This window comes from Myripristis murdjan, chromosome 3 (genome assembly GCF_902150065.1).
Source record: "Myripristis murdjan chromosome 3, fMyrMur1.1, whole genome shotgun sequence".
Lineage (NCBI taxonomy): Eukaryota > Metazoa > Chordata > Actinopteri > Holocentriformes > Holocentridae > Myripristis > Myripristis murdjan.
In genome coordinates, this window is record NC_043982.1 from 4,006,276 (window position 1) to 4,033,253 (window position 26,978).

At 40.1% G+C, this 26,978-nt stretch overlaps 1 protein-coding gene across 1 annotated transcript in view; it reads left to right on the plus strand.

Moving 5' to 3' along the window:
• Positions 1-26,978, plus strand: part of LOC115356916 (serine/threonine-protein kinase BRSK2-like) — a 172,863-nt gene that overhangs the window by 114,155 nt on the left and 31,730 nt on the right. The window contains exons 6-13 of the mRNA XM_030048213.1: positions 1,960-1,993; positions 6,977-7,045; positions 11,755-11,901; positions 14,353-14,384; positions 15,524-15,688; positions 15,874-15,971; positions 18,686-18,839; positions 22,829-22,888. Of these exons, the coding sequence (XP_029904073.1) occupies positions 1,960-1,993; positions 6,977-7,045; positions 11,755-11,901; positions 14,353-14,384; positions 15,524-15,688; positions 15,874-15,971; positions 18,686-18,839; positions 22,829-22,888 (759 nt within the window). The remainder of the gene's footprint in view (positions 1-1,959; positions 1,994-6,976; positions 7,046-11,754; positions 11,902-14,352; positions 14,385-15,523; positions 15,689-15,873; positions 15,972-18,685; positions 18,840-22,828; positions 22,889-26,978) is intronic.

Below are 26,978 nucleotides of genomic sequence, written 5' to 3' on the forward strand. Positions count from 1 at the left end.
TTAAAGATCAATCTGAGGAATAAATGGGAATAAATTTCAAACAATGTGTCTGCCTCATGTTTCCATGCATCCTTTACGTTGGCATGGATGTTCAGCACTAAATCCACTAGTGGGCAGTGCAGAGTTAAAAGCTTCTGACAACAGCAAATATAACAATGGTGCAAGAGGTTGTAATCGAGATCGACATCGAGGCAGAAGAGGAGACGGCGTTGTAGACATTGGTGGTCTGTGCATGACGTTATTAAACACATCGCAACAGTAGGTCAGGGAATTCTTTCCTCTAATGTTATCAATTTTTAAAATTTCTTCTTCATGTCTCACTGATGGACTGGTCTCTCTTGAACTATTGGCTACACTGCCCTGACAATTTCCAGTGGTACTGCTCTGTTTCCTCCGTATCTGTAAGGTTCCTATAAATGTGCACCAACATGGATGAAATGAACAAATGATCTGGATCTGTATTTAACATTGAGTATTAATTTACTGTTTTTATTACTGTCATCTTGGAGACCCTGATGTTTTCAGCTCCACAGCCTTCATCAGTGTGTGCAATTAGAATGTGCCCCCATTTAAAGGACGATTGCACCAGGAGGTCTTCCTACCTGACTAAACCAAGTGTGTTAGCCCAGAGTTAGGAGAAACCTGGGATTCAACGAGGCGAGACCAGATGAACTCAAGGCCAGTCACCATCCTAGCTGTTGCTCTGAAGCTAACCTGCTCAGCAGCAGCTCTGCTCAAACTAACCTCCAGTTTTTGGAAAGCATTTTTCACCAACTCACAGTCTTTTAGGAGCTGCTGCCATGTTACTTTCTCAGGTTACGCTGGCATGCCATATAAGATTGCATTAGAACATCCGGCTGAAGAGGCGTGGAGTATGACGCGCTGGTTTCCTTGTTGTCAGCTGCCGTGGTGAATCCATTGATGCTGCCTTTTTAAGTTCACCGTGAATGCGCCTCAGTTAGATTCTACCATATCAGAGTTGATTTAGCTCATTGGAATCTGCTGTTCTGGGACTGCTGACACTGAGTCAGCCACGTCTTGTTTAAGCAACCTTGAGATCAGAGGTTTTTGTTTGAGTTTGTTAAACCCTCTTTCTGGAATACCTCTCAGGTGAAAGTAATCAACAGTCAGTTAGATAAAAGCCTCCTCACACAAGTAGTGTCACTTTAGAACATGTACTGTTTTGTTTTTCATAAATAGAAATAATTTTAATAATAATTCTAGTAATGACAAATTAAATACTAAAATAAACATTTGAAAAGAAATCAGAAAACATTTTTGATGTTGGTGATTTTTAAATTTAGTTATTTATTAAAATGGTTATTTTTCTTTTCTATTTGTTTGTTTCACTTTGTGAATGATAAAAATGGTAAATGTTCTAACTGACGTCACTTGTGTGATGACGCTGTCGCTGCACACTGATGAAAGCTGTGGAGCCAAACAATGTGCGTCGTCAACATGAGAATAAAAACAGTGAGACTCTACGAGTGCGAGCCTTTTATTGAAAGGACTTGAGCCTGTGGCTACAGTGCCGCAGCCTTTGTTACATTATCCAACAAGATGAGCCGTCGTCACAGGAACCTGGATTCAGGCCACTTCATGTTATGCAACAGTTACTTTGCTAAAGAAAAAAAAAATCGCCCCATACAATTGTTGATTTTTTTTTTTTTGTTTCTTTTTTTGTGGTACCATTCCATTTTTTAAATTGGATTTTTGGGAAGTTGGTTCCTATTTCTCAGAAGAGGAACCTGTCACAGGGGATGTACAAAGAGGTTCACCTGATATAAAGTCTTTAGTTACTTGGCAGTCGCTGCTGGCTGTGTTCCCTCTGTTTATACTCCGGTTGAGAGCTGTGTGTGTGTGTGTGTGTGTGTGCATGTTATCAGTGAGGCGAGGGTTGTGTGTCGCCTGCTGAGAGTTCTTTCCTTCATAACCCCCTCTGTGCCTCTGCTTTTACAGATCTCCACACTATGCCTGCCCAGAGGTTATCAGGGTAAGTGCTCTCTCTCTGTCTTTCTTTCATATAGTAATAACATCTTCAGTCATGCTCTGCAGCATTGCTCTCTCTGTATTCATCGTGTTCTCTTTTCTGGTGTTGCCTCCCCGCCCTCATTGAACTTTTAGTGTGTTATGTTCCCTCAAAGGAAAAAAAGATATATCTACCCTAAAAACAGCACAGTGATGTACATCCACCGCTTGCATCCATGGGTCTATTTTCTTGTTTGACTGTGTATTTTTCTTTCCCCGTGGATAACCGGCAAAACCTATTCCTTTCTCCACATACACATCGATGGCACAGAGCCTCTCTTGCAAGACATGTCTGAGGACTACCACAAGTCATTCTGGGAAATGTAGGAAATCACTGAATGAAGCTGAAGTACACAAAGCAGGTTTAGATAGAGGTACACCCAAAAAAGCTTCTCGTAAAAAAAAATAAAAAAAAATTAGGTGTTCAACATCACAAGAAAAGGCATTTATTTGTATTGTACATTTCAAACATCATGGTCATACAATACAAAATGCTTTACGTAAGACATTAAAAGTACATTGTAAGAAAACAATTTCATCACCTCTAGTAAAAACATACTTGTAAAATTGTAATGTAAAAGGCAGAAGACATAAAAAAGAAAACTGTTCCATAAGATGCAGGTAAAAGTGTATATAACGTTTTGTAGAATGCAAGGCTGCTGTAGAGTGTAGTGCAGTAGAAAAGATGTAACAGCCAGGGATGGGGCAGGGCTGCTGTTATCGGGGAGTGTGTCCAGGTCTGTGCGGCATGGTAACTGAATGATGGCTGAACATGTTTTGTCCAGACTTTATGGACTGTTAGGTCGGTGGTTTGGAGGCCAAATCACTGTTTGTACTCTCAGATTGCTTTCCAAACTGATGATATCTGATAGTGTAGGAGTGCCCAAGACTAAGATGGATGTTTTCATTGAGTAAGGTGCCATGTTTTTAAATTGTCACTGTGATTTGGAAAAGGAATTAAAGGCAATTTAAGAGGAGGGGGCATTAATCACCTAAGGAAATGAGAGGAAGCCTTTCATATCTTTAAGTTTAAAAGTTTGTCTCCACAAGGTATTAATGAAGATTTGGTAATGCTTCATATTAAGGTCCCTGTTAAAAAGGAATTAGGACTTTATAAATCCTTTATAAGATGCTTCTTAACATTAATAAGTATTAAGAAGACTATAAGTTTATTAATAATAGCATTATAACCACGGTTTTGTTAGATTATAAGACATATATAAGCACTTATAAAAACACTTGTTAACAGTTTATGGACTGCTTAGGGATATAGCCTTATAATTATTTTTAATAGTATTACAAACGCATTTATTGAGTTTAACTAACTTACCTATTATGTAATTGTTAAAGCTTTGCTAGGCGTTTTTGTTATTTTATTAAGGTTAAAAAAGATAATTATTCATTTATTAGCAGTGAAAGACCCCCTTCAGTGAAAATGTTTTTAACCTTGTTAACATGTCTCTGTGGTGCTTTTAATACCCTACAAGACATATCAAGAGCGAAATAAGCAGGCAACGCCATGGCTGAGTTTTTCCACCATGAAACTGCAGTGCAACAAAACTGTGCTTGACCTTGACCCCATGTAGTGCTCATTCCAGATATGGACGTTGCGAAAAGCATAGTTAACTAATAATAAGTGCATGATAAAGGTTTTATTAACCATAATAAGCAGTGTTCATGTTTTTTTCCAGTAACTGGAAACAAAGTTAATAAATCCTTTATTATGCACTTACTAACAGTTAATTATGCTTAACCTTGACAACATATAGTGCTCATTCCAGATGTGGGAGCTGCAAATAGCATAGAGCCTATAAATGTATATTAATTTGAAATAAACATGTTTATGATATTATTAATACACTTGTATTGTCTTATTAACATTTATTAATGTTAATAAGCATCTTATAAATGACTTATAAGGGCTTTATTACCTGTTCACCAACTCTTAAACGTAATGTAAAACGTATGTTTAATATAAACCAAAGATTTTACTTTCAAAGACTTTTTTGTAACTCATAATGATATAACTTGTAATGATGCAACTTGTTTTGATTAAGACTTATTTATCTATTTATTTATTTTGTTTTTGATATTACCTCACTGTCATGTCTTCTATGAGGGACGAACAATGACAAAACAATAAATAAATGAATAAATAAATAAATACGCATATAAATATATAAATGCATAAATAATTAAATTAATAAATATTTCTACATTTATTTATTTATTTATTTCTGTTTTTATTCATGCATTTATTTATTTATTTGTGTATTTATACATTTATGCATGTATTTATTTATTTATTTTTACATTTATTTATTTATTTATTTATTTATTTATTTCTACATTTATTTATTCATTTATTTATTTATATATTTATTTTTACATTTATTTATTTATACTTTTATTTATTTCTACATTTATTCATTTATTTATTCCTTCTTTTATTTCTACATTTATTTATTTATTTCTACATTTATTTATTTATTTCTACATTTATTTATTTATTCCTACATTTATTTCTGTATTTCTACATTTCCACATTTATTTATTTCTGTATTTCTGTGTCGTATGTTAATAAGGTGGGCGGTTCTTACATTAGTCTTAAGCACGATTGGTTTGTGGGTGTGATCCTATCCACTGCTGCTGCCTGGACTGGCAGTAGCAGTGGATAGCAGTGGACTAGCTAGCTACTAGGGCATGAACAACGCCAGACTTTTCCACGTCGTCGACCCGTCAACACCGGGAGATTTTTGGGGGGGCTAGCGGGGCTCCAACCGGAGGGAGGGAGGGGTTGTGGTGGAGCGCCGACCGTGTGTGTAGTCGGACTACTGGAAGTAGTCGGTGGGTGCATGATTTACCACATCATTCGCCAGTGACCTTAAATCACTGACGATGGCTCTCAAAACGCTTTCCATTGCGTTTTACACAGTAGCTAGTAGGGCATTAATGTAAACATCGACCCGTCGAAAGTCGAAGAAACACACACACACACCCCCACACACGGTCGGCGCTCCACTACAGCCTCCTCACCCCCCCGGTCGCCCGGTCGGCGCTCCACTACAACCCCTCCCTCCCTCCGGTTGGAGCCCCGCTAGCCCCCCAAAAATCTCCCGGTGTTGACGGGTCGACGTAACGTCGACAACATGGAAAAGTCTGGCGTTGTTAATGCCCTAGTAGCTAGCTAGTCCACTGCTATCCACTGCTACTGCCAGTCCAGGCAGTAGCAGTGGATAGGATCACACCCACAAACCAATCGTGCTTAAGACTAATGTAAGAACCGCCCACCTTATTAACATACGACACAGAAATACAGAAATAAATAAATGTGGAAATGTAGAAATACAGAAATAAATGTAGGAATAAATAAATAAATGTAGAAATAAATAAATAAATGTAGAAATAAATAAATGTAGAAATAAAAGAAGGAATAAATAAATGAATAAATGTAGAAATAAATAAAAGTATAAATAAATAAATGTAAAAAGAAATATATAAATAAATAAATGAATAAATAAATGTAGAAATAAATAAATAAATAAATAAATAAATGTTAAAAATAAATAAATAAATACATGCATAAATGTATAAATACACAAATAAATAAATACATGCATGAATAAAAACAGAAATAAATAAATAAATAAATGTAGAAATATTTATTAATTTAATTATTTATGCATTTATATATTTATATGCGTATTTATTTATTTATTCATTTATTTATTGTTTTGTCATTTTTCGTCCCTCATAGTCTTCAGTCCTAGTGTTTGAAACTGCTGCCCTCATAATCACCTACTTAATAAGGTGACGAAGACATCATTCTTCCACCTTAGAAACACCGCTAAAGTGCGACCATTTATAAATCAAAAAGATGCTGAAAAACTAATACATGCTTTTATCTCAAGCAGACTTGACTACTGCAACGTACTTTTTACTGGCCTCCCAAAGAAAACTACTGACAGACTTCAGCTTATCCAAAACTCTGCTGCTCGCTTATTAACCAGAACCAGGAAGAGAGAGCATATTAGTCCGGTCATAGCTGCCCTACACCGGCTCCCTGTAACATTTAGAGTTGACTTTAAGGTTCTCCTACTTGTATACAAAGCACTTCATGGGCTGGGACCGAGCTACATTGCCAACTCCCTTATTGGCTCTGCACCCCAAAGAGCACTGCGATCGTCTGCTGCTTATTGGTTCCCGACAACAGTCGAAGGAAAATTGGGGATGCCGCCTTCGCCCCTAAGCTTTGGAACACACGACCTTTAGACATCAGGGAAGCCAGCTCACTAGACATCTTTAAAAGAAGATTAAAGACCCACCTTTTCACTTTAGCCTTTACCTCCTATTTTATTCCACACTGTTGTCTTTTATTGTTTCATTTGCATCTTTTGTTTTATTTCAAATTTTATTCCAATTTTTAGCCTTTTCTTTTTAATTCCACCCTGTGCTGTGTTTCATTCTTTTTAATGTTTTATTTAATGTGTTTTCAAATGTTCTTCTCTTTATTGTGAAGCACTTTGAGCTGCAATTCTTGTATGAAAGGTGCTATACAAATAAAGTTTTTATTTATTATTATTATTACTACTTTAACGGTTACCTGTATGCTTTCCATCTACTGGCTGCCATATGACCAGCTTCTTTGAACTCTGTATGGCCAGCATCCCATGCATGTGTATGAACATCATTGGACATCATTAGCCACATGGGGATCTACTGCATGGCCATTTGTTGAGTTTTTTGCCCTTTTTGTGGAATTTCATGAATAAATTATTTGGTCTTCCTTCCCTCAGTGTTGCTGGATTCTCTATTCAAACAAACCACCTAAAACATCACTGTCATTGTGCTTCGACGTTTCAGCATTAACCCAAGCATGAATGTTCCCTGTACTTCTACAATATATGTGTATAAACTCCCTCTCTTTGTGCCTGTGTGTCTGTATCAGGGAGAGAAGTACGATGGAAGGAAAGCAGATGCATGGAGCTGTGGAGTCATCCTCTTTGCACTTTTAGTGGTGAGTGACAGCCTCTGTTGTTGTAGCAGGACCCATAGAATACAAATGGCACGTGTTAGAATGGCTCTTATTAACTATATTCATGTTGGATATTTTTTCACATCATGCCATTTAAGGGCTTCATGCTGATCGATTTAAACAGATCTACCTGAACAGGCCATGTATGAAGGTGCATGGGCCTTAGTTGGGTCAGGTGTGCAAGAGAAGAGCTGGAACAAAAACCTGCAGGACAGGGGGTTTTGACGACTGGTTTGGGAACCACTAGCTTAATGGAAATGTGGGCCATTTGGGCCACTTGGACTGAAGTGATGGTCTGAAACCACAAGAAGAGCGGTCTCCAGGTGATCTCACCTCCATCTCCCAACCTTTCAAATCACTTTGTGGCTCTACCTGTGGAAGCTCTGGTCCACCCAGCAGATAAATCCATGGGTGCTGCCGACGTGTGCTGTCTTGCTGCTTGTGCAACTGCTGTGGGAGCCGTGTGGTTGCTACGTTAGTGCCTTCAGCCTTCACTACAGATGTCCCTCCTATGGCCACTGCTGCCCCTTCAGCTGCTATATCCTGTCTCTCGACACCATCTCTGCTGCCTTAGCCTTCCCACGTTTGTCCACCCAGGCAAAACAGACACCCCAGGCATGCGGTTCCCTTCGCAGGAAGAGGACCTCGATGGGACGTAACCAACGTGTCCCCCTCTCCGTCCTGTTCCATTGCCGGCTCATCCATGGTCTGACAAATCCACTGTCCTAACACAAAAACTAACATATAAACTTGTGCTATCTTGGGGCTCAGGTACTCCACATTAATTCCATGCTCCCTGAACTGCTGCGGGATAATCCCTCTGCGTCCTTGGTGGTCACACATGTTGGCTCTAATGATAGTAAGTTTCAACCATCCGAAAAGTTGAAGGATGGCTTTAAAACTGAATGATACTGTCCTGGAGTCTAGCAGACAGCGTGTTATTTCTGGACCCCTGCCTTCTCCTTGGTTCAGAGTAGGGCTGGGCGATATATCGATATAAAAATCATATCGATATATTTTTAAATGTGATATGGAATCAGACTATATCGCATATATCGATATAGTTCAAATTTGCGCTGTGATCCTTGCTCTGCTGCGCTGCTGACCTGGAGCTCTCTGCACTGCTCCGCGCGCCCCCGCCCCTCCTCTGTCGTGCACAGAGGAGGGGCGGGGCAGGATCACACACTCCGGCACTCTCGGGGTAATTTCATGGGGCTGGGGCCGTTGTCGCGTGTCTCCACCGCAGGAACTACCCCGAAGGAGAGAGTTACTGAACTTTTACAGGGGCTAAAAACGGCCCTGCCTCGGGGTAGGGACTCTGAGCGGCCCCGAAAACTCCCGGGTGGGGCTTGGGGTTTACTTGGTGCTGATTGGATTTACTCTCGGCGCGATGTGGTGTCAACAGAAAGCAAACAGCCGGGCGCTAGGCGGCCCTAGCAACACGGCCAACACTACCAAGCTAACGCTAACGTGCTAGCTAACGTTAGCTAACAGTAACAACACACTTTTAGTCGCATTTTTAGGGGCGCTAACGTTAGTTTTAGCGGACGTTAGCTAACGCTAACGCTAACAACAGGCTTTTTTAACAACACGCATTTTGATGCCCCGGTCATGGTCACCAACCGCCCGGTAACTTTACAGGAACCTTCCTCCTCCTCGGCCTCTCAGTGGAGACACAGCAGGTGAGAGGGCCGAGCCAGAGGACGTTCCTGTAGCAGCTCCTGCCCCCCAAACACTACCAGGGACACTGCAGAAGCCCCAGCCACAAGCCATCCACAACCCAAAAAAGCTCCAGCCCCGTCATGTCATATTTGGCTTTGACTTAACTGAACATTTGCTCTCACTTTAAGGAAAAAATATCGGGATATATATCGTATATCGATATTCAGCCAAAATATATCGGGATATGACTTTTGGTCCATATCGCCCAGCCCTAGTTCAGAGATATGAAATATGCACCAGCTGTATATCTTGCTTCAATGACTGTGCCATGCAATGGGAATTCCTTTTGTGGGTAACTTCTCTGTCTTTTGGAAGTGACCCAACCTCTTTGCATGGGATGGACTTCTCAGCAGAGAAGGGAAACATTGTACTGTTTATTCCTGCTATATGATGCACTTTGGGCTACATTTTGTATTAAAGCTACTATGCAAATAAAGTTTAGGATTGAGTTGAGTTGAGTTGAGGTGGGAACAAGAAGGAAGCAACACTTTCCTTTTTCTCACGTGCAAAGAATGATGGGAACTAGCAGCACAATGCAACGACATAAAAATTTGCAAATACAAATACAAAAATTCCTCTTTTGTAAAACTAGGCAGTCATGAAGCAAGTAATGGCAATGATGTCTATCATGCCATTGGTCTCATACAGGGTTTGAACTGGAGTAGAAAGAGGGTGAGAGAGAGCACAGTTAGTTTCTGGTACATATGGTAAATGCTGTATCAACTCTTCATTTGTTAAGCAGTTACCTCTAACACAATATCTATAGTAAAATACATGTTTCTACACAAAATACCCGACAATAGCACTAACCTGGGAATTTCGTGGTTGATATATTAGACAGGAACCTGTGGGCATTTGCAATACCCCACTGAAGATTGTTATTGAAGGCATGGGAAACCTAGATCTGTAGATCTTCCACAGATTTTCCACAGATTTGTGTTCTCTTGTTGCTTCAGGGAATATAAACTATATAAACTTTGTGTAAGTATAAAAAAGAATGGATGCTGTAATATCAAGAAAAGCTTTGTCGTGGACTGGCTCGATTATTCCTGTAGGGGGAGTGAAATAATATCACATTTATCAAAATCGGTGAACTATAGTTTTAAGTTCACACTTTACCAAGTGTACAGAAGGCTTCTGGATTACCTAAATGGTTAACTTTAGTTTCAGTCTATCTTTTTCTTAGTGCTTGATTAGCAAGATATTCATTTGTGATACAGTATTGCCATACTAAGCCTTTCAAGACCCCATGATCCCATTTACTTTCATGATTTTTTTTTGTGCTTCCTGTTCCAACAGGATGCTTGGGTGGGTCATAGCGCAGGGAAGGATCATTCACAAGTGCAAAGCAATGGGATATCGGTTTGAGACAGAAACACAATTTTATTTGAAGGGATAGGTGAACAAGAGAATGTTTAAAGCTTTTATTGATTACAATTTTAATTTTCACTCACTGGTGCAGGATGATGTCACTATTTAAGATACTTTTTGTTGGAAGTAGAAGTCATGTGAGGTCATTTCATGGGGACTTTCAATGGACGTCAGCTGAAATTGCTAAAGTGTGTGTGTGAATCAGTGATATCAGACTAAGGGCATTCACATTATTTTATAGCATACACACTTTGCCACATAAACATGGACATCACATGACATAGTCTTTTTATACCAACACTGTAATGCAACAGTGACAAGTGGATATCCAAGCTACCAAGTAAATTATGGTGTTTGTGTACTGTCTTGTGTGTGCTAGTGTGCTCACATGTGTGTGTTTTTCTGATTAAGATGGAACACACCATGTGAAGATAAATTTCTCCACTCCTGTTGTTTTGATTAGCCAGACAGTGTCAGTGGCCATCTGGCCTGTCTCTGAGCCCCGGTCCCATTCAATGGGATGGAACCCATATCAGTCATCATATCATAAACTCCACTTCCCAGCTGGAGGGGAGAAGGAGCCGCTGTCTTGGTCTGATATAAGCCAGACTCATCATCGCTGACTCTCATGATGGATTTCTCACAAACAACTTCCTGTCCTCCTCTTTGTCAAAATCCAGATTATCTCCTAGCAAACACCTGACAGTCCATTTACATTACAACAAAAGGATGTCACTAGCAATGAATTATGTGGCCTGATGAAAGAGCAGCTTGATGCCTGTATTGTGTTTCGGAAGCACACAATCATTGCTTTGATTTTTTTTTTTAAAGTAATATTTTTAAAAACAGCTATAATGGCTCCTGTATCCCTGCTCTTGTGTAATGTTAAAATATGATGTCATGTCAGTGCTTGTGGGTAACACTTTATTGTAGTGTTGATACTTAACTATAAGTTGACAGACAGTAGATCAGCAAAGTGTCATCTTCGTATTTGTTGGATCTGTACAGATTATATAGCCTAACCCTAACCCTTCCTCTGTTCCAGGACCTTAGTTTCCATGGCTAGCCTGTTGTCAGCCTAGGCTCACTCATGCCCGGCCAGAGATTATGTAAAATGCCATTAACCAAATTCTGACTGTCTGGACTTCAGTGACTGGCTTTAATATGGTTCCATTACTCACGGCCAGTACTAATTCCTCTTTTCATGTTAAACTGCCTTGAGAATGGAGACCATAGCTAAAGTGAATGATTCCAAAACTGTCTTTACTTCAGTGAGTGACTTCACTATATTCAAGCCAGTCACTAAAGTACAGACAGTGAGACTTTGGTCAGCGGCAATTTACATTTTTGTTCACGGCATGGTGTTAGTGGGGTGAGGCTAATAACAGGGTAGCCATGGAAACTAACATCCTGGACAAGAGCTACACTAACCTTAACCGAGCCTAACCCTAACCACATCCCTAAGACACTGAATGTTTATTAACTTCTTTTCATACTGTTGTGAGTAGCACCTTGCAGTCACTTTGAGTTGAGTTTGGACTATCCAAAGAAAATGGGTGTGTGCTCCAGTGGTTCACCATGATTCCTGTTTTCTCCAGGGCGCCCTGCCGTTTGACGATGACAACCTGAGGAACCTTTTGGAGAAGGTGAAGCTAGGAGTGTTCCACATGCCTCACTTCATCCCCCCAGATTGCCAGAACCTTCTCCGCGGCATGATTGAGGTGGACGCCGGCAAGAGACTTACGGTACGCAGCCTCACCTCCAGGCCCAGCTGTGGAACAAAAAGAGGACAAAAAAAACCCCTCCATCAATAGAATGATGCTCAGTGTGCATTTTAACAGCCTGGGCTATTGCCAGTGTTGCCTTAGGGAGTGGTGGATCTAAATTTAGCAAAATTGCACCATAACTGGCCCTCAAACTACTTTGCTTTGCATAAAACCTTTTCATCTCAGGGCAGGGATTTTTTTTTTTTTTTTTTTTTTTTTTTTTTAGCTTAGAATAGAAAATATAAAAATAGCAAAGCATATTTGATAAGGCGTAGTGCTAGTTGAGTTATGTTTTCTTTGCAGCGATCTGAACTTTGAACAGATGGCTTGGTAAAATAGCTGCAGTGACACACACCCCATTAATGGCTAACATCATAGGGAGTAATTAATTATGTAGCTCAGGCATACAACGCTGCATACACCAGTATGAAAGCATGTAGAATATTGAAGAAGCACAACTTGTCAGGTGGGAAACATTTAAATATGTAAAAAAAAAAAAAACAAAAAAAAAACTGCACTGTTAGGGGAAAGAGACTGCATTTGTACATAGAATAAAAAGCAACATATATAATGCAAAGTACAACAATAAAACATACCGTATGCCATTAAGATGTTTGTAATTTTGTCTGTCAAGTTGTCTCAGCAGAATATTTGTTTCAAAATGTTGCAAACCTTTGCAAAAGTATCGTCTGATAGTATATAGCGGGGATGCTCAAAGTCTGACATGTGGGCCACCCACGGCCCGCAAGCATTGATGGTGGCCTCCAAAAAGCCAATCGAGTCCCAAAGGATAGGTGTACAACTGCAGTTTCAGGGTTTGCTATTAAAGCATTTAACTGTAGCTGGCAGTTTCTACAGCTATTACTGTTAGTGTTATGATCGTTTTAGCAACTTTATAGTATTTGTGTCTCCTTTTGCGTGCATCAGGCTGCCACTTTATGTTTTGCTACTGCACACACCTGTCTCAGTGTTCACGTACAGGAAAATGGTCTGAATCGATCTCTCCCAGGTGCGTGTTATGTTCTGTCAGAAAGCAGTGCATTCTCAGTTATGAAAATGAAAGTGAAACTCAAAATTGTACAATTTGCTCCAAACTGACTGATGTTAGTAACTGTAAGTGCACACTTTTTAACTTACCAGATGTTTCAAAACTACCTAGTGTTCAGACTGTCTGAGTGCAGACCACTTTATTTCCCGGTAAGACTGCTGCTGTTACAGTATGTAAGAAAAATTATTATATAACAGCCACCCTCTACTCCCCTACAGTGTGGGAAACATTGAATTAATCAGTAACCTCATATGCTATCACACATTGTACACACATTTCATACCAAAACAGATTCAAATACGTCATCAACAGAGTCTTGTGATTGGTTTGCTCGCTCCACTTGAAAGCATCTTTTGTCACGCATACGCAACTCTTTACATGCCTTTCCCTGCAGGGTTACAGCTTTCATTCACAACACAGGCAGGCATTTTCCCTGAAATGGTGCTAGGTCTTGAGTGAACATTTGCGGTACAGATTTCCCTGAATTTTGATCTCTGCTCCCATTCAAGAGCCCATGCAGAAAGTGTTGCTGAGCATTTCAGGGAAAGACTGCATGTGTGAAAGGGGCTATAGTTACAAAAGGAGGATAAATTATTGTGATATTAATAATATGACGCTTGTTGTCAGAAGAATAAAACCTTGAAAAAATAGATATCAGAATCAAAATCTATCTTGAACAGTATTTGGGATAGATGCCTCAGTATGATGCCACATGTTTCATATGTTGATTACACAAAAAAGAAAGTGCCTTATGACACAGCATATTTGGAAGGTATATGTTAGTTACAGCAGGACATATGACTGTCAAATATATAAATATATAAATATATAAATGTCAAAAGGAAGATTTAGAACATTTGCTAATGGGTTGTTTTATCCACTGGCCACCTCTAATTTTCTAAAACTGGCCCCACTTGGCTGAACTATTTGAGTATCCCTGGTATATATAGGTCGTTTATTGTTTTCATGCAGTGTGCATGAGTCTACATTATGTAGGGACAGTAGAGACAATACCACCTTTTTCCAGTTAGGGTTAGGTAACCCTAGGGTTAGGTAACCCTAACCCTAACCCATCTCAATGGATTTTCACATGCTTCCAAAAAAGGTCCTTGGTGATTGATAACTAACTATTTTCCAGTTACTGAGGTTGTAATGCAATGGTTATGTGGAACTAAAATGGCTCTCAAATCATTTCATGTACAAGCGTGAAAAGGACCTGATAAATAGCTTCAGCTTCTCTTGCCCTGTGGTTCTCTGTGGTTGTCCTGCTAGTGGAGGTTGTCAAAGCCTTAACACTAAAGTCCCAGCTCTTGAACTTTCCTTACCTCTGTGGAAATGCAGAGGTCATTAACACCACTCTCCTCTTTCAATTGTCTTTACAGTTAGAACAAATCCAGAAGCATACGTGGTATCTGTAAGTATATGTATTTTTTTGTCTGTTTCTATGTGTGTGTGTGTGTGTGTGTGTGTGTGTGTGTGAGAGAGAGAGTGTTTTGATGTAAATAAATAAATAAATAAATCCATCATACCAAATACTGAAATGTAGAATATTGCACTCATCAAAGCCTTTTTTTTTTTTTTTTTTTGAAAACTCTAATGGAAACCCCTCTGGGAAGAAACAGGTCCATTAGTCTTGAGAGCTCTATTTATTGCAATGCTGGAAGAGCAACTGAACATCAGGACACTCCATCGCTCTTAATGGACCTCTGATCTCTAATGGATTTTTTTCTGGACTCAGAACACAGAATTCTGTCATTTAGTTGATATTTCAATTAGGTTTTGAGTCATAGATCAGCAAACTGATATATTGCCCACCACCAATGTGCTTCCCTCCCGCCGACAGCTCCATAGGAGCATTCTGTAGTGAAATTATATTTTCATTGCACAGTTTATTTATTAATTTAATCATCCAATTATGCTTTTTGAAATTAATTCAACATCTGAAAGGCAGCAATGCCACCTAAAGTTTCCTCTGCCTCTGAACAAGTGAGGTGGGTCACCCTGTCTGTCATTTAACTTTGGGTTTCAGTGAAGAGGTTTAGTGTCACATGATGGTCTGAGTGCTGTGTCAGAGGCTGATTCATCCTGATAAGAATACTATTTAGTTACATGTTTTTTTTCATGGATAAGGTGCAAAATATGGGTTATGTGTGACTTCAGTCTCAATATAAAGGTATTTGCCTTCAAAAATTCATATTGGTTGAACCTTAATGATAATTTATGTTTCTAAAATGGTTCTTTAAAAGCTATTATAAAGGACCACTTTTTAATGGATGGTTCCTCATTTGAAACAAACAAACAAACAAAAAAAAAAGCAACACTTTAAAGGATTCTTCATTGCTGGTTCTTCAAATCATTGCTGCTTTGAGGCACCATGGAGTCATTTAAAGAAATGGTTGTTTAAATAACCGTGGTCTGAAAGGTTATTTGTGGAGCCAGAAAAAGTTCTGCTATGGCAGCACTCTGAAGAACCATTTTTGGTTCCCACCAGCACCCTTTTTTTTCTTCTGTGTGTAGTTTGTTGGTATTTTGGCAGCCTGTTTTGTGTTTCAGAGCGGGGAAGAATGAGCCTGAGCCAGAGCAGCCTTTACCCAGGAAAGTGGCTATCAGGATGCTGGCTTCAGCTGAGGAGATAGACCCTGATGTTCTGGAGAGCATGCACTCTCTGGGCTGCTTCCGAGACAAGACCAAACTCATCAAGGACCTCCTGTCTGAGGAGTAAGTGAAGAGGAGCAGGGCGAAGAAGAGGGAGGGGGTGACTGAACCAACGAAAGGCGCAAAGAAATATGTGAACTGACAAAGAGATTGTCAGTTTGATGAATACTTCTATTTAATGTGTCTTCTGATGATTGAGCATCATACTGTCCCATCCTTAACCAAAGGACGATGTCTTCTCTTTCTAGTGACAACCAGGAAAAGATGATCTACTTCCTCCTGCTGGACCGCAAGGAAAGGTATCCAAGCCACGAGGACCAGAACCTTCCCCCTCGCAACGAGATAGGTAGGCTAATCCAGCTGAGTCCAACACTGTGCAAAAATTTAAAGTTTGATAGTATGTGTCACGGTTATATGCTATTTCAGTGTTACAACAGTTCACCCCTTTCATGGTTCAGTTTGTAATTGCGGTTTTAGGCCATGGTACGGTTTATATTAAGGTTTAGCTTGAAAGTGTTGAACTGTCACAATATTTTATGGTGCATCATACACGGAGCATGTACGATGCACCATATCAGCAGAACCGTGATTTCATGTTTTGGTACACAACCGTTATGCCCCTACCATACATGTCTGTTCGCATATTAAAGGGGAACACCAACCATGAAAAAGAAATGAAAATAAAAAAGACAGTTTTCTGCATTATAAGCTTTTATTTATTTCGTAAAAGAGAGTCAGACTGTGGCGGTCAATTAGATTGCCAAATTTCATTTGCAGTTCTACATTGTTTTACAATCATTGTCCTATTATGAGGCGATTCCTTTACCCCATTATAACATGGCTTCCTATGCTGCCCATTCTCAGTTTTCAGGCATGAGCAGATGGCAGTGTCTGCTCAATTATGTTCCTCTATTATCTAAATTATATTAATGGCAAAAGTCCACCAGTCTCACTGCGGTTGCATCACTTCTGGGTCACAGATGCAGTGTCCACCAGCAGCCTCTGCCAAGCAGTGACAGTCACATTATACTTTGTTTAGAGTGTGTTTCTAAGATATGGTGAGTCAGGCTGGAAGTTTACTTCAAATATTTCAACTAGTCTCTCCTCCCTCATGTTTTTTAGTTTCATTCATTGCCATCAATCTGCAAAATGAGCTGATGGTACAACAGAAATGTTACTTTTTTATTTTATTTTTTGTTTATTAATTTTGACATAGAACTGACGATAGATGAGAAAGTTAAAATTGCTATCATATTCCTGCATCATCCTATAGGGACCATAGGTGGTCTGATGTACTTAACGCAAAACTGAACCTTAGTAGAGTGTTGGGTTGGTTCTAATTACCTGGGCAAGCTGTGAGTCCACATGGTGGTGAAATATCCTCATTAGTTTCCCCATTGTTCCCCTGGGCTGCTAATCCAGAATACTGTAGCCTGTTGTATCTTTCCATTCACTTCCATGGTGCAGCAAAACGTCTCCCAAAATAACACATTGAGCACATACACAAATGTGAACAAAGCGGATTATGCTAATATAGACAACAAAAAGTCCCAGTACCAATTTTTTGAAGATATTAAACGGCTCTTGTCTGGCTATGTCTGGCTGTTTGAACTGGAAAGTTGATCCAGCAGGTATCATCTGCAGGAAACTTTAACATGGTAGACTTGCACTAAGAAGAAACAACCAGCTAGTAGTTTCACAAACAGTTGTAATTACATGAAAAAATGGGTACCAACAAAATGTGTAGAAAGTGTTATTTTAGGACCTGTTTTGCTGAATTAAGGAAGTGAATTGAGAGTCAAAAGTACAGTATTCTGGATTAGCAGCCCAAGGGACAACACACTACCAAAAATAAATATAAACCATTTGTAATAACTGGCGTAGTGACCAGCTTCTTAAAATATACTGCAGATCTGCATTTGGAGCAGAACTCAGAAACATGACAATGACTGCAGACAGTGCCTGGCCAGAGTTAACAACAATGACAAATCAAATGAAAATATTTTACTCACCATAAAAACGTCCATAAAAATCTTCTGGGCCTTATGCTCAGCAAAATAATTGACGATGTCCTTAAGATCCATTTTCCTGGCTCTAGTACTCTTGATGGAGAACATTCTGTAGCCAGCCCATTTTGTGTTTTATTGTGCCTTGCTGCTCCTTAAATGAGTCTTCATCAGCTTGAGCTTTCAAAATGAGCACTCTTCTGTGGCAAAAGTGCCGTGTGTTGTGAGGAATAGCAGCATTTCAGTGCACATGTTACTAAAGTTGCACTCAGTGAGCACTTTTGCCAGATCCTTAATATGTTGTTTTGATATGTCAGACTTAAATCAGCCTCAGAATCCAAAGAACTTAGCCAGAAAATCCAGCGATAGGTCCGTGCTATAGTCGGGTACTTCATCTTCCCAAGAGCACTTGGCTGAATGGTTTCAAATAGCTTAGAGATTCTGTGCATAGAAGAGCCTTGAAGTTTTTCAGGAAGCTGGCTGATGATAATGTCTAGACTGGCGTTGAACACTTCACTCTGAAATTGCTCGCACCATCACTTTGTCTGGCGCCTTCACACGGTTCATCAAAGTGGCATTGTGGCTTTTCTGCCGGGAATTTCAATAAACTTGTTTTGCACCCCCGATTTCTCTGTGACAGCATGAGCAGTGCACCAGGTTTCTTCAAAATCATCCCAGTATAAAGCTAGAACTTGAATAGCATTCTTTAAAGAAGCAGTCATTCACTCCTCCCACCTAAACCTTTTCCTGCTGGTCCAAGGGCTTCGGCCCACAGGTTCCCCCAAATATATGTGCTTCTGTGTTGATGTGATACAAATATGACCATCTGCAGTGTATTTGCATTGTCCATTAGAGTTCTCTAACATCCAGGCTGTTTTGCCTAGTTCCTTATAAGGTGACACTTTGGCATTTGGAGTCTGCTTTCAAAGAGGCTATTATTTTAGTCTCATCACCGCCATGGTTTGACTGGTTTGTTGGTTGCTGACTAGTTTTTGTCTTTGTGTTATCACCTGTGGACCCCATTTACGCCTGCCCAAACCCTGACCCTGCTCAGCAGACCCTCCCAGGAAGCGCGTGGATTCGCCCATGCTCAGCCGCCATGGCAAGAGGAGACCAGAGAGGAAGTCAATGGAGGTGCTCAGCGTTACAGAAGGAGGCTCTCCTGTACCCGTACGACGAGCCATCGACATGGCTACCCATGGACAGAGGTAGGGGGTGGGGATGTGCATGTGCACTGATATGCATGGACAAACATGTTTGCTCACAAACAGGTGCACACAGGTCAACCCAACAGATATCCCAATTGACAGCGCAACAACCAGGGAGTATGTCTGACAGCATTCTACAAATAAACAGTAATTATATATTATATATTTAATCCCAATCCCATTAAGTGAAGGAAAAACACACAGCTCAAACATTATGGAATTGATGTTCTTCACAGACATTTCTCAGATCCTGCCATCTCAAATTTATGCCACAAATGCAGTCTTCTTTGCCCTTAGTGCACCCTTACTTTGATTTTGCACTTCGTCAAGTCCTCTCAAGGTCACTAGTACTGCCAGGTGTAGTTGTAAATCCCTTCCCGCCATCAGTGAGCTGTGGTTCTACACATGACGCATCATTCCCCATCAGTCAGTCCCCGTACAACATGGGACATGAATTCCCAGCCTAATGAGCCTGCCAGAGACTGACAGTGTGCCCTTAGCTGGGGTGGCAAATCATAGCAACATGTGCTTGCATGAGGAGAAATCACAGGTATGTGCCGTATGTGTAAAGTGTGCATGGAGCATGCAATCAAAGGGGACAAAAAGCATCCAAGTCAATCAAAGGTCAGAACCTCGTACAACAAGCTGTGGATTTTATCTGCACAAGCCAAGTTAGGAGATAAATTCTAAATGTCTCAATTTGTAGAAAAGGGATGGACCAGCACTGCACTGAATGACTGAATCAAGCAAGTGTGTAAGGCTGCTTGCCATTGTAAATGATGATGTTTGCTCAATATTTTTACTTAGACATTGCTGGTGTGTTATGCTAGCTACTAGCCTACTCATCGGGTACTTGCCACACAAATGTTTGCTTGCTTTGAGTGTCCAAGTTTTTTTTTTTTTTTTTTTTTTTTCCCAAGCTTGTCATCGGAATGCACATCACAACTTTCAAGTACAATGGAAAGCAGTAACAGATAATATATCTTTGGCAATCCTAAAGATTGCTTTGCAAGGTCAAGTTGTGCATTTTTTTGTGCCTTATTTGTGTGGGGTAAGAGCACGGAGTTTTCATCATGGTCACCGCACCCTTCATTATCAATAATTGGAGATGCAAATTGGCATTAGTACTGCCAGTCCTGGTACATTAGTTTTGTGTCTATATGTAGGATCTGATATTAACTACAATAAGTTGGGTCAGTTGATGTTTAAAGGTGTTTCAAGTTAAGTTGGGATGTCTTAATTTGCATTTTATCACCAACAAATAACTATAATGTGGGCAAATTGAGAGTTAAATAGAATTTACAGATTCATGATTATGGGTCAGGATCAGGATCAGAAAGGCTTTACCTTTGGAGGGTTTTTTGCTTCCACTGCTACAAGGTAACTTTCCAATCACTGCTCAGGGTCAGTAAAAGGTATGGCGTTTTGATTTAGTTGTTTTGATGATATAGCTCATGCTCTCCCCTGTGCAAGCCCTCAGTGAATCTGGGCTTGAAGCTTTTATATTTGACAGATAAAATAAGAAATAGTCCAAGGCAAACCATGAGATACCAATCCAATTTCTATCAATTAGGGCAACACGATTAGTCATGTCAAAGGATGTGCCGTGGTTAAGCAGCACTAACACAGACCACTTGCCAGAATGTGCATTCAGTAGGATATCATTAGTATCTCTGAGAAGGGCATATTCAGTCTTATTTCTGATATTTATGACATCCAGACTGCACGTTTTTAAAAAATGATTTTTTTTTTTTCTTTCACCACCTCCAGCAGTTGCTTTGATCCCAGATTCTGGGATCTTGGAAACATAGAACTAAGTCTCATTGATCAAGGGAGTTTCTTTTTCAGCGGAGGCTTTATTTATTTATTTATTTATTTATTTATGCATGCTTTAATTTAGCCAGATTGTCCCATTAATATTACAAATTTCATTTTCAAGAGAAAGAAGTGTCATGACAGCCACAGGAAATCTACATAGAAATATAATCAAAATCATATAAAAAAGATAAAGAAAACCCGAAATTCACTACACAAGCATACAAGCAAGTAGCCCAACCGCAGACCATCAGGATCAGAGGCTAAGCCTAAACAGATTTGGCTTGACAAAGCATAGACAGTTCCTCATTGAATCAGCCCTTCCCTTCATAATCATTTTAAACCCACCAAGCGAGTCCGTGTCTTTCAGATTTAAATAATTTTGGGGTCAATTCCAAATAGAGAGAGTGGAGTACATGAAATCCTTTTTGCCTAATTTAGTTTGGACCTGGGGCTCAGATAGCAGAAACAGTTCCTGTGATCACAGGCAGTGATTTCCACCGAGTTTGTTAGGGATATCCAGTACGAGCACAAATAACAGAAGCGGACTGAACACTTGCCATCATCAATTAGTCAGGAAATGACCAATAGAAAGAGAGAGTTGGGAACAAGATCAGTGGTGCTGAATAAAAATCTGAAGTTATGCTGATTAAAAGTAATGAGATCAGAAGAATATTTAGCTTAGGCATCTTACACTTTTATAGTGAGTCCTTTATCTGCAAGTAGTGATCTTAAAGCTTGGTATTTTGCTCAGGCCCTCGACATTCCCTGCTGAACTCAGTCTAATAGAACATTGGGGTTTCATCATTGATTAACACACTTCAAATCCAAACACACATCCTCACAGCCTGACGATTTGTCATTGTTACATAGTGCATGCATATTATGGGACCCAACAGGTTTTACTTGTTTTTTTTTCTTCTTCTTCTTTTGTCACTAAAGCAGACACATTGCCAGTGAAAACCTTCCTGTGGTCGAGTGCCGTCATTACATTTCTGAGGGACTTCTCCTCACACACAATATGACTGGCTCAGCAGAGGTGTTAACAAAGCCTATAGAGAAAGAAAGATGAACCACAACCACTGGCTGCTGAGACAGAAAAAAATAGTGCAGTACAGTCTTTTGGCCAACAGGGGCAGTGCTGGGCACTTACTAAACAGTAGAATACATGGATCTGTGGGGCTAAATGCTAAGAAATTATCATTACATTTGATTGCAAGTAACTATTACTACTGCTATTACTGTATAGCCTGTTACTGTCTTTATTACACAGCCCAGTATTTATAATGAAGGTAATGATTATGAGCTGACATGAAAGCGATGGTTGTAAAATAATGTGAATTTCAGATGATTTCCTCTAGCATTGAGGCTACATGCTGCTGACTGGTTGCAAAAGCATTTTTTTCTCTGAGTGGTTCCAGATTTCACTCATCTCTACGCACACAGAAATGTCTGTCATCTTAACCAGCGTCTGATCATTTTCTGTGGAGGCATAATGCGTTCCTCGGAGAAAAAAATCTAACCTGTTTTTCTGAATTAATTAGATAATTATATTTCTGTCAAATCTCAGAATTCTGAGATAACTATCGTGTTAATTCTGAAAATCAGAGACTATTTCTCGTAAGTCAATGCATTCAATTCCGTAATGTTCATGAAAGCACACACATATTTTATATGCATAATTTAGAGAGTTGATTTTCCAGAAGAGTCCCATTGACCACTGCTCATTTGACTCTGTGCAGTCCAGGTTGAGCGCTCTGTATCGCCCCCTGTAGGTGGGAGCATGTATTCTTGAAGGTGGACTGTCTCTCTATGTAGATTATCAGTGGTGTTGAGCTGACTGGGCAGTCTATACAAATTACAGGGAAAACATTTTGAATTTATTTATTTATTTTCTTTACAGTAAAGGATTATGCTGAATGTCCCAATGATTCAAGCATGACCCATGAATGTGTCTCTCCTGCTTCTGTTTCCTTACTGATTTCTCAATCTGTGCATGTACTGAGGTTTTTGCATTGGTCATTATGTTTTGTTTCATATTAATTTCAACATTTTATTACAGCACCAGCCTTTTATGAGCCTTCTGTTTGTTGATTAATGCATGCTTTACTTTAGGATTCCCTTTACTTGACTTTGTTTCTGTCTGTCTCTTTATTTTCTGTCTGCCCCTTTAGCAAATCTGTTTTCAGTAAAAGCTTGGATATCACAAACGCTAACTGCAGCAAGGAAGAAAGGTATTTGTCTTTTCTGTTTGTCTTTTTGCCTCAGTTGGTATGTAGTGCGAGGAGTGTCAAATCCATTTTGTTTCTCGTTCACCTGGAAGTATTTTCCTTTTTCTACCATCCAGTGTTGAAAATCGTTATTTTTTTTTATTAATTACTTACTTGACTTTGTTACTTGCCGTATAAAAGTAACATGGTCTGTTGAAAGGTTGTCTCTGTTAAATGTAACCCATCATGGTACTTTTGCATCACCCATTTCAAAAACATGTCCGAATAATTGTGTTGTCCATCGTTGTACTGACTGTTGGTTTGTTTTAAAAAAAAATGTCACACAGTTTCATTAATACCAATCAGATTTAGACTGTAGTTTTTTTTTGTTTGTTTGTTTTTTCAACATGCAGCAAGATTTTCAGTTAAAAAAAAAAACTATAAAAGAGCAGTAACTACCCAATAATGGCATGATTTAGTGACTGTGACATTAGATTAGCTGCTATATATAAGAAATAATTAGAGTAGTAATTAGAGAATACATTACAAAGTACAGTCATGTTGATTTAGATAGCTGAGTTTCCAGCTACAGATATTCCAGATATTGGCAATAGTGTGGAATATGGTCTGTAGGTATTGATTGCCTGGGTTCATCTTATAGTGAGGGCTACAGATAGGGTCATGTTAGGGCTACATAGTTTGTTAAAGGGACAGTTCAGCCATTCTGAAAAATTTGATATTATTTCACGTCCTCCCCAGTTGTTATGTAAGACACTAGTGGTGCTACAGTATTTTCCTCTCAATCAGTACGTTTACATGGACACCATATTTCAGTTCGGGTCAATATTCTGGTTAAGGTAATTTTCCGAATAACGTGTTTATATGCACTGCAGCAACTGGAATATTCCGTTGACATGTTACTTGGCATATTAGTTCAGTCATTTTATGAAAAAACCTAGGACAAATTGCAAGAGAAGCAAACTCAACTGATTTTGTATCCTCAGTTTGTCCTGAGTGAGGGGAAAAAAGTCCCAGGAAATCCCATTAGTGGAAAGTTTTAAAAATCACCTATTTATGACCACATATTACCAAAAAACACTGTTTTTAACACACAGGGGAAAGGGATCAAAATTTTACTTTAAGATATCACTATAAAAATTCACAAGGTGATTACACACACAAAGACAAGAAAAAAAGTCAATTACAAGTTCTTTGCGCTAATATGGAATATGAGGAATAAATGCCAGAACAGATATTTAAACAGTGGATTAAAAGGTTACTATATATATAGTAACCTTTTCATTCACTGTTATATAGTAACCTTTTAATTCAAGGTTACTTTATATATAGTAACCTTTTAATTCACTGTTTAAATATCTCTTCTGGCATTTATTCCTTATATTCCTTATTAGCGCCTATCAAATCAGATAATGTGTGATATGCATGTGTAAACTTGCAATTCTTGCAAATTCTTGTCTTTGTGTGTGTAATCACCTTGTGAATTTTTATAGTGATATCTGAAAGTCAAATTTTGAACCCCTTTCCCCTGTGTGTTAAAAACAGTGTTTTTTGGTAATATGTGGTCATAAATAGGTGATTTTCAAAACTTTCCACCAATGGGATTCCTTGGGACTTTTTTCCCCTCACTCAGGACAAACTGAGGATACAGAATCAGTTGAGTTTGCTTCTCTTGCAATTTGTCCTAGGTTGACCCCAATTTTGGCCTAAAATTACTGGACTATATTCCCGTGTTTGGGTGTATTCCACGCTCTTATTTAATGCATCACTCAACCTGCGGGGGGCAGCAATATGCCTATAGACGTCAGGTCTGCTGGCATTTTCCAATTAAGGTGTTTACATGGCACAATATTCTGGTTAGAACAGGCACATGCCAGGGATCTTATTCAGAAAATTCTCCAACCAGAATATGACCTTAATCGGATTCGGTACGTGTTTACATGACTCGTGCGCAACCGGAATATCGAGGATATTCCGAATAATACAGGAATTTGGTGTGCATGTAAACGTGGTCATTGTTACTGAGTGCTGGATACTGGCTTATTTTTCAGAGTGTTAGCTGGGGGGAAGTCCAGCTCAGTGGCAGGAGGCTAACAGTTAGCATTTGGAGCATCCAGCCAGTATCCAGCACTCAGTAACAATGAGTACGTTTCCATGCCCACCATATTCCGGTTCGGCTCAATATTCCGGTTAAGGTAACTGCGCCGCGGCAACTGGAATATTCTGTTTACATGTTACTTGGCATGCCCCCGTGTTTCGGCGTATTCCACTCTCTGACGTAATGCGACACTCAGCCACGGGGGGCAGCAGCACGCGTATAGGCGTCTGGTCTGCCGGAAAAACAGACGAAGAAGTCTTCTTCCTCGTCTTCTTCTTCTTTTTCTTCTTCTTCTGTCGCTATTTCTATGTTTTCTCCCATCAATATTGTGCTGAAGATGTAATTTGGAGGCCCAGCCACTTGGCGGTGCTGTAGCCAACTCAGCTGGGCTAGGACTTTTACCAAAGAAGAAGAAGTTCTGTAGCATGCCTGGACAAGTCTAGTTTCACAGTTTAAGTGAGTTGGTCCACCATTTATGTTCACGTGTGTGCGTCCAGAGAAACGTGAGTTCATTATTATTATTACATCTCTGAGAAACATTAGCTAAATGTAGTTTTTGCTGGTTTGTGTTTACAGCTAGGTTGAAGGCCTTATATTGTAAATTTATATTATATATTTGTGACTGCTGGTGCATATCTTATGCATAGTATGCCTCTTTCATAAATGTTAGGCAGATGTCATTATTTCTTGTTATAAGACAGGTTGAGTAATTTCTGCTTGTATTGTTTATTTTCAGAACCACACATAAAACACACAATGTATGCTGACTGAGCTGCAATAAAGCGCAGTAAAAGGACTAACAGGCTTCTTGAAGTTTCATTTATATTTAGTCTTGGGGGAACCACGTGCATTCTAACCAATGCCCACTTCGCGATTATTATTGAGAGAAGCCAGCCTGTGATTACTGAGCCTCTGCGACAAATGGTCCTTCGAGCCGGATAGGATAATTACGAAGTGAAAATGGCTTATGTTCCCCCAAGCGAAGATGTGCGTCCGCGCAGACAAGTACGCCGACCAGGATGGATGGAGGATTATGAAGGATACACCCTACCACAAGCTGTAAGCCACACTGCAAGTGCCCCTGCTAGCACCAGAGAGGGATTCGCCGAGATGACACCCCTCACACATCGCCCATCACAGTACACGCAGCGCTCAGCGGAGTCCGCAGAGATGTCTCCCAGTGACATCGGAGCTGCAGCGCCTGCTTATGTGAGTACGCCACTGCCATATCAGGGCCCACATGCAGTGATGGATGTACTGCAGCATATACAAGAGGAAAACCGGAGATTGCAGCTGATGGTGAGGGACATGAGGCATCAGATGGACAGACGTGGTGCAGCACTTGCACCCCCTAGCCTACACTCTACATGGCTCCAGCCTCCACAAGAGAGTCACTCACATCCCGGAGTAGAGAACGTCAAGCCTCCACCGCCACCACCCTCCAGGCTTCATGCACCACCTGGACACCAGTACAATGTGCATCATCCACAGGCAAGAGGACAGGACACGCTTCCACCACTGCCACCACCACCGCCAGCCAGCATGCAGCTTCCACTGCATCAGCCAAGGGAGCTGTTTCACCTACCTGCAGCACGGGACAGAGACATGCCAGATGATGATTGGCCGCTGCCTCCCCCACCAGTAACCTTTCCCGAGGATATCCCAGAGCCCCCATGGGTACAACCTGCACCACCAGTACAGCCCTTAGGTCTGGTGGAGGAGCTCAGACAACGCCTGGAGCAGCTGGAAGCACAGCTGTCACCAGCTCCATCAATTCCATCAGGTGCTGTGCAATATGAAAATGTGCCGTGTTCAGCTGACCCCTTCCTTCCACAACCACGGTCAACTACCCCAGTGCTAAGCACGGAGAAGACATACAGGGGCCCTAAGCCATCGATCCCTAAGTTTACGCGGGATGACCCAAGGGAGTTTGCCAGACTGAGGCTTGCACTTGACAATATTCTTCCCGCTGACGCAACGGAGAGGTTCAAGTATCAA